General features: G+C 37.6%; 1 protein-coding gene across 1 annotated transcript in view; it reads left to right on the top strand.

Annotated features, from left to right (window-relative positions):
• The first annotated feature begins 453 nt into the window (after window positions 1–453).
• prkar1b (protein kinase, cAMP-dependent, regulatory, type I, beta) overlaps window positions 454–8,840 on the top strand; it is a 69,063-nt gene continuing 60,676 nt past the window's right edge. The window contains exons 1-2 of the mRNA XM_014983626.2: window positions 454–677; window positions 3,023–3,210. Coding sequence (XP_014839112.1) covers window positions 3,037–3,210 — 174 coding nt within the window. The 5' untranslated portion in view covers window positions 454–677; window positions 3,023–3,036. The remainder of the gene's footprint in view (window positions 678–3,022; window positions 3,211–8,840) is intronic.

The raw sequence follows: 8,840 nt of genomic DNA, 5'->3' as shown, positions 1-8,840 counted from the left end.
CGTATTGTTTTTATATGTTATTTTTATCTGCGTAGCATACCATTTAGAGAATAATATACAATAAACAGTACTGTACCTATAATGGTTTAAATATGACAAAAAAGTAAAATAAAATTGCGAATGTTCATCTCTTTTCCCTCAATTATTATTTTGTAGTGATGTAAAGTTATTTTTCTTGTTCCATTTTTTAAAATAACCGAATTTGCACTCAATTTTATACATTTTTGTATGTCTGATTTTTAACAAAATTTATTTTATGACCAAACAATTACCTATTTAGTAAGCAATTTACCAAAAACATTTTTACTCTTAATTTAGTCATTTGTGTGTGACTACTTTTTAAAACATATTGAAGTAATTTGACCTTTGTTTTTCTATTTAAGAGCACTGGTAGAAAATTCAAATGGCTCAAATCTAACTAAAGTCTTAGTGATGTTTCCCCCTCTTTGTGCTGATTGCGTTGCCGCGTGCCAGGTGCCGCCGTCCTCGAGAGAGACGCTGCGGTCGAGGGGATGATTGACGTCATGGAGACTGACGCAGAGTGAGCGGACAGGAGAGAGAGAGGGAGAGCAGCAACAGCAGCAGCAGCAGCAGCATCCCAGCTAAACAGCGGTACATCATCAACCCGCCAACCCCAGCGAGGTGTTTTCTAACTGAGCATCCTCCACAAACAAACGGTAGGGACCACACGCGACAGCTCCAACTGAACCGTGCTTATAAAATAGCTTTTTATACAATGGATGGGGTCGCTGTTTTGCTTCTATGATGTCGGTAATCGCTGTAATTCCCCTTCGTTGTGGTTTGGGGCTCACCGTAAAGCTAGCTGTTAGCTTCCCTTTGAATGCGGCTGAACAGGTGCTCACTTCACTCACAAGCGACACTGTTTACATTTAATTTGCTACTCATGGACGCTGCTGCACCATGCACTCTGAAAAAACAAACAAACAATGATACTGTAGATGTCATTGCCAAAGTCATAATCTGATGATGCATAATGCAATAATACTCGTACTGTAAGCGTAATATACCTTTCAGGAAGTGAAACAAGGTGGTTATCTGTGTTCCTCTTCCTGAATTATCAAGATAAACCATGCTTCAGCGTGTTATTTGATCTAGGCTATTTGCAGTCTGACAATCAGAGCTGTTGACACATGTTCTGCATCTTAACATAATACAATTAAGTAACATACAATTACCCAAATTTAGAAGAAAATAAAACTGTGTTTATGATTGAAACATAATCTTTTATGCAGATCTATTTTTGGAATGTTACTATTAAAAGCTAGATAATGGGGAAGAATGTAAATAAAAACAATTAGAAATAAAAGCCTGTAGATCATCATTTAAAAAGCATCTACATTTAAATTTTAAAATCCCTTGTGCCATTATTGTCTGCTTTAAAGATTACATACTTATATAAAATATAACTGGGATCATACAACAAGCACAATATAATCAAGGAGTAAATACAAAACAAAGGAAACAACACTATTATCATAAGAACAACTCAATGAAACTAATTTGAGTGAACTGAAGCAGAAAACGTGTTGCTCATATAATATTGATTATTGCACTCAGAATAATATTGTATTTTTCCCAAACAGCCAATTTTATATATCTTTCATAAGGAGCGATATTTCATCCAGCTGACCTGCAGTGCGTAACATTAGGAAGAGAAGGTGTAGCTCTGTGTTACTCAAGTGACGAGTGTAGTTCCCAGCTCACTTTCTAAGGTATCTCATTCAAAAGGACTTTAAGCTAGGGATGTACCGATGTAAACGTATAGACCAATATCTATTTTTGATATCAGTGCACTCCTGTCCTTTTGACTCTGAAAAATGACCACTGCTGAAATTGCTTCTTGCTTCAGTTAAACACCCAGCAACCCTGCATAGCATCACTAACAGTGACACCTGCCTGAACAGTTAGCGCAGGGCCACCCCCATTTTATCCTGAATCACGTCCACGAATGGCAACGGGACAGAATGTTGTTGGCTCAATTATTTTTATAGGACTGATGCCAATATGTTATAAAATGAGCAACATGGGCCAATAGCAATGCTAATGCCGATATATTGTGCCTTCCTACTTTTAGCTGAATAAATGGTGTGATGTAAAATAGCAACCATAACTTTTTAAAACTGTGATTTGGGTAACCTGCTAATGCTGTATGACTATGACTCCTACTCTTTTTCTAAAAACAAATGCTTTTCAGACCACAGCGCTTTAAATCTTTTTGATTGAGTAACAGATGGAAACAGACATTCTGCTATAATGTTTTGGTCATTGTAGCTTGGCATTATCATGCTGAAACAACTCAGATCCTTAAAAGCCATCATCTGCCAAGGCGTACATTAGTATATGCTGATCAATCTACAGATGTTGTTTACCATTAATTGTGCCCTAAAGCACACCGTCTTGAAGAACATCCTGTATTTTAAATGTGCTAAAAATGGTTATTCTGCAGTTCAAATTACACGCCACTTCTAGGACTCAATATTAGGCTATGTTAAATTATGCTTATAAGCCAATCAGTCTCACAATAAGTAAGACATGAGAGCTAGAAGCTAAAATCAAGAATTAACAATAGCTACCCCAAAAGCCTGTGGTATACATTGGTTTACTGAAGATGGATGAATCAAAGCTAAAATGGGAACAGTAATCAAAGGAACACTATTTTAGCTCGGACCCGGTCCAACATGCAAGTTGCATGTTTGGAAGAAGCTAATATTTCTGATAAATCGGAAAGTTCAACAGACTCAAAACACATATCAGGTTCCTTAGTCACATTCAGTGCTGCCTCTCTTGCTGATAATGACGTAATTTTATACATCGATTCCTGCTATTCTGTTTTTTTTTTTTGTTTCCCGTCTTTTTGTCCTTTTTGAGTTCTCCGTTTTTGCCCCCTTCCATCAGTACTTCCTGCTTTTCCCAAGCTGGCTACAGCGTTCCTGTCTCCTCTCTGGTCTGCTTTGCCTCCCCTCCTCTCATGGTCCACCCTGTTTATATCTCACCACCACAGAGATAAAAGATAAGATGGCCACCTCCTCCTCAGCTCTGGAAGAAGACGAGAGTTTGAAGGGGTGTGAAATCTTTGTGCAGAAGCACAATATCCAGCAGATCCTCAAAGAGTGCATCGTGAACCTTTGCATTGCCAAGCCCGAGCGTCCTATGAAGTTCCTGCGGGAGCATTTTGAAAAGCTGGAGAAGGTTAGTGAAAACGAAAAAAAAAAAAGAAAAGTCTCTAGTTTAAGATTCTTCTTTGCAATGTGGGAATTTGATGTGTTTCAGGTTGAGCTTGGAAAAGGTTTAGACAGATTTAATTTGCTATGCATGCTCGCAACGACTAATGTACGTCAATAATTTATTCTGCAGTTTTTGTTTGTTGGATTACTCCATTGCAGCAGAGGGTTTCCAGTGGCTTGTCAGGAGATTTTCAGTTTCACAGTAGCAGAAGAGATGATGGAGGAAAACCCAAAGCAAAACATGAAAAGAAATATTATGAAAGAGCCTTTATTTTCTCTGCTACAGTAGTAGAACCCATTAGTGGATGCGAGAGAGATTCCCATAAAAGGCCAGTGTCCTGCTCGCAGACTCGGACAGCGGACTGTTTGTGTCTTTCTCTCTGTAAGCCCGTCTACATCAGAGCAGAGAAACAATGGAGATGACACGTTAATTAAAAGCTAACAGCCTACAAGAGGAGAGAGCTTTTTGGGTTCAGCTAGAAAAAAATAAATAAAAAAATCACAAAATGCGTGAAGAGGTGGTGATCCCTGTGGTACATTTCCTGTTGCTGACAGCTCCGTGTCTTTGAGTACCAGGATCTTTTTAGATGATCTGCTGGTGTTTGGAACCAACAGGGGAACAGCTCGCTTCCCTTAGCGACCCTTAGCTCTTGGCTTACAGAAGATCAAAACCCCGATCCTTTCTCTGATCAGTGAATACACCATTAAGTCTCAACTGGAGTCTCTTGAGTTTGGAAGTTGTTACTGAATGAAGCAAGCTCCAAGTCAACTACGTTAAAAATGAACTAGCTGATGGAAAATTAAGTTATTAGAAGCACAAAGGTGATTGTTATATTCTTGTTTAGGAAAGGGGGATTGCTGCAAAATCAAAGACTTGATGCAGTTGGCTTGGTTTTCTTACACCAAAAACATTTTACCAGTTGCTTTCGTAGTATACTAAACTAGTGCCTTGAGAAGAGATGTGTTGAGAACTGGCCCATTGTGTCTAAGACCAATAGAGGAAGCTTCTTGGAAATGTGAGAGACATAGCAGCTGTTCATTCAAACTCCCAATTAATTTAAACGAGGAGGGAGATATAAATTATGTCTGTTTTAAAACATTAGTGAAATCCTGTTTTACTTCAGTGTTGTCACACCATCTATATATTCTCTCAAACACACCCAGTGTGACATCGCCTCTCATCCTAATATGAATAAAATATTCATCGGTTAAGATGAAAAGGTTCTTAAAATTAGAATTAATGAATCATTTTACATTCTAATATAACAGATAGAAAATCAGAGCTTTTTCTCTCAAACATTAGGTTATTTACTTTGAAATGTACATCTTAGATTGCATACTTCAAAATTTTTAGGTCGACATACGGAGGTATAGCTGTAGCATGACTGATAGCAAGGGAAGTGATTTAGAAAAATCAGATGCAAGAAGGGCTAAAGTTCACGACTGCATCATCTGCAGGGTGGGTCGAGGTGGTACCGCTCCTCATCCTTACTGCAGGGATGTGTGCGTGTGTATGTGTGTGTGTGCATGGTATCAGGTGAGTCACCAGACTTTAGCAACAATTGCATTTTTATCCCTTTGTCGTTCTCCACTTTTTTCCCCCCCTGAATCTCTTTGTTTGGGGACTGATTTCACGAAAATAATTATAGCAGACTTGTTCTTCTCGTTTTCATGGTCTGCAGCTTCGTGTTCAAAATGCATTCAGGACGGTCACGAAAAGTCGACGTCAAAACGAGTATGGTGGTGTAAACAACTGCTTGTGCTGTTATTTGGGATTATGATGCTGCATCAGCAGAGAGGCAGCATGAATACTAATGGCTGTGGCAGAGATCAACATATAAAAATCTCAAGTAATTCATTTTAATGCGATTCATGCTTCACCGCTACAATCTCAATAACATATAAACATTAATATGTACTTATAAGTCAGGTTGCAAGGTGTTAGAAAAACAGGATGTATTATTGTTAAATATTTTTAATCAATTTCTTTATTTTCTGTCATTATGATTCTGATAATCATCTAGAGCAGATCTGAACATCTAAAACAGTCAGTCTTCATTTAACTGGAAAATTATATTATGAGAGTGTGAATGAATGGCACATATTATATATATATATATATATATATATATATATATATATATATATATATATATATATATATATATATATATATATATATATATATACACTGCTCAAAAAAATTAAATAAAGGGAACACTCAAATAACACATCCTAGATCTGAATGAATGAAATATTCTCATTGAATACTTTGTTCTGTACAAAGTTGAATGTGCTGACAACAAAATCACACAAAATGGAAATCAAATTTATTAACCAATGGAGGCCTGGATTTGGAGCCACACACAAAATTAAAGTGAAATGTTCCCTTTATTTTTTTATATATATATACATATATATATATTAGTCTGACAAATACTGCATGTTTGCAGGTCTTTGCAGATTTGATATTGTCAGTGTGATGAAAATTGTAAACTGGACAAAATTAGTAATTGATATCCTTTATGGTTTAGGGAAATACTGGAAAGCACATTAATGAACTTGTTTGTACTTGTTTTGTACATGATGGAAGCTATGAGGATAGGTGGCATATACACTTTGAGACGTTTACTTGTCACTTGCACATTAATGGTAATTCGGATTATGTACTTGAAAGATGGGTCAGTGCTAAAAAAAATAAACCAGTTGAACTGGTCGCATGTGTTTTTGCTCTGTGGGAGGAAACCCACATATGCACAGGGAGAACATGCAAACTCAGAAAACCTCCAGGGCAGGGTTCAAACGCAGAACCTTCTTGTATTAAGGCAATAGTTGTACCAACTGCGCCATGCAGTCCTGCCATGAATCCATATTTTCACAACAGGACTTTTAACAGTAAGTTGCAAGTGATACCTGTAACTCTTCGTGCAAGATCGCAGCACTCTCTTTTTAGTTTAAATATGAAACAGAGTGCTACAGAGTGCTTGCTGTTTGAATTAATTGAACCGTACAAGCAGTTGGAATAAAAACTGTTCTTTTTCTAGCCTTGTACGGTCAACAGAAGCTCAACCTGATTGCGGTCAACCAGTCCAAATCTGGGCTAATATTGTGAGGCCAATCACTGGCGGAGCTGAAACAGGCCATGCACGCTTTCGTGGTGCCCCAGCTTTTTTTTTAAGAGGCTTAATGTTTTTCTTTCCTACAGCTCTGATTTATAACCAGCATTTTATTTCAAGATCATAATCTTTATGATTCATCTTTTTCGATTTCTTGTGCAAACATTGGGCCATTTGAGAAAATGCAAAATTTTCAACTTTTGCCAGAATTCCTGGTTTTGGACTTTATTGGATTTTTACCTCAAGAAGACGCTTCTTTCAGCTCCAAAATACAACATGGGAAATTTTTTTTTGAACATCCTTCTTTTTTACTCTTTCTTGATTGCGTGATACTTCCCTCTCTCAGGGCCACCTCTGTCAGCACTCCTCGCCCACTACAGGCGGTAACCTAGGCAACAGGAGAGGATAGATAGACTGTAGATCCACCCTGTGTTCACAAAGTTTATTCCCTAATCTGGTCAGGGTTCTCTGTGCGCAAATTAGATTGCCTGGGTGTAATCTTTCTGTTCTTTTGTCAAACCCAACCTCATTTTCCTCCTGAAAAGATTCATACAGCGCATGCAGCCTTATTCGTTTTGGTCTCTCCATTGCCCACTCTCAGAACCTTCTCCTTCATGCGTATTTTACTGATATACATAATTGTTGTTTTTTTTTCTTTCTCTGTCTTTGTTTTTCTTCTGTTTCTGTCTTGATTGTCACAGTAGGTACTTTATTTTTAACCTTTGCGTTCGTACATTAGCACGCCTACAGAGTAAATGTGTAAATGACAGGCATCTCGGTTCCTTTCTTCCTGCCCATTTATGCATGGTAATGATGCCTTTTGTGCATACAATAGAGGCTTCAGATGGGTGTTCTGGTCTCATCGTGTCTATCAGCTCAGTGTGTTCTGTCTGGCTCTGACTGCAGAGAAGCAAGCCCCTCATTTTTTGACATAATCAGTTTAGCCTAAAAACACAAAGCAATATTTGTTTTTGTCATAACCGAATTCTCGTCTGACAGGATTAGTTTTAAAGAGCTATATTAGTGATTAACAGAAGTTTCATCTGTGCATAGATAATTGCTCTCACCATCTGCATTGGATGGTTAAATGTATGTTGCACAACAGTAATTGCAACAGCTTGCGTCTGCTGAAACTATAATGGTGTTTCTGAATGTGTCGCCCATTGAGCAGCTTGCATTACAGATGTTCTCTGGCATTTGGCGTCTGCAGGTTTTATAGTTTCCTTCTGGGATCTTAGTGGTGTTTGGGGTTGTGCATAAGAAATGTCGATTTACATCATTATTAAGATTTATTATGAAGAACACTTGGTGTCTTTCTGATAAGACGAGGTCTTTGAAAGCTATGGAATACAGAGAGAACTGCATTTATTGGCACGTGTGTAAAAAAACCTTAAAATAAATTCAGAATCTCACACAAAATGAGAAAATTGCCAACCTTCAGTTTGAGTCCATGTATTTGGTTTGGAAAAAATGTTATGTTGAGAAATGATTGTTTATTGGTTTTTTTTGTTGTTTTTTTTTTCTAATATTCCTTACACAAACCCTCAACAATAAATATAGTCAAAGCATTTTTTTTCTACATTTATGCTTCAATTTTTTAAGGTTATTGACATTTCCAGGAACTCATAATGAGGAACCCACGACTTTTTGCCTCTCGGATATAAATACGAACTGAAACAAAAGCCTGCTTCTTTTAGTCCCTGGCAGCTACACAGGGGAAAGACCCATAATTCACACAGTGAGAGTGATGTGAAGAAATCACCAAAGCTCAGTGTTAGGGAACTGTTAAAGCAGCCTCTTGGAGTCACAAAGTCTCACAGCAATTGTTTGTGAGGAATGCCTGGTAAAATCCTTTTCTGTCCACAATGCAGACATGTGGAGTTTGCTTCAGTGGGATTGTGTATTTTGGGGAAAACAACAACAACAACAACAAAAAAAAGGTCTACACCAATCTTTTTAGCACCCCAAAAGTTTCTGGTGTGATGTAAAAGATAATGATGTAGGAAGGAACTTCATGCCAAGTATGGTTGAGGATAAGTTCAGTGGCGGATACATGATGCTGAAGGTACTTGGAACCGTCTATGATGCATAACAAACTCTTGAAATTACTTTTTTATTTTATAGTCTTCTTGAGGACAGTGCTCTGAAACACATGAGTGAATCAACACAGAATTGATTCACTAGACACAAATCCAGCCCTATTCTGTGACCATCTGAGCCACCAGACCCAAATCCTGGAAAAAAAAAAACCCAATGAGACGAATTGAAGAAAAGAGAACATAATCAATAAAAGATTCAAATTAGAACTTTTTATTCGTGTTCACTTGGGTCACCAATAAATCTGGCCAGCACAGTATATACACTGTAATTTGAAATGTATTCTGAAGCAGGTGTAGGAGAGGTTAAAACAGGACAAAGTGTGTCTCTCTCGTCAGAGCTTGTGTAAGTTACAACTAATTAATTTGGAGCCTTACTCAAA

This window comes from Poecilia mexicana, unplaced genomic scaffold (assembly GCF_051168715.1).
Source record: "Poecilia mexicana isolate PSO_F unplaced genomic scaffold, ASM5116871v1 scaffold_8, whole genome shotgun sequence".
NCBI lineage: Eukaryota > Metazoa > Chordata > Actinopteri > Cyprinodontiformes > Poeciliidae > Poecilia > Poecilia mexicana.
Note: the sequence above shows the minus strand (reverse complement) of the source record. Positions and strands in the feature narration are given on the sequence as shown.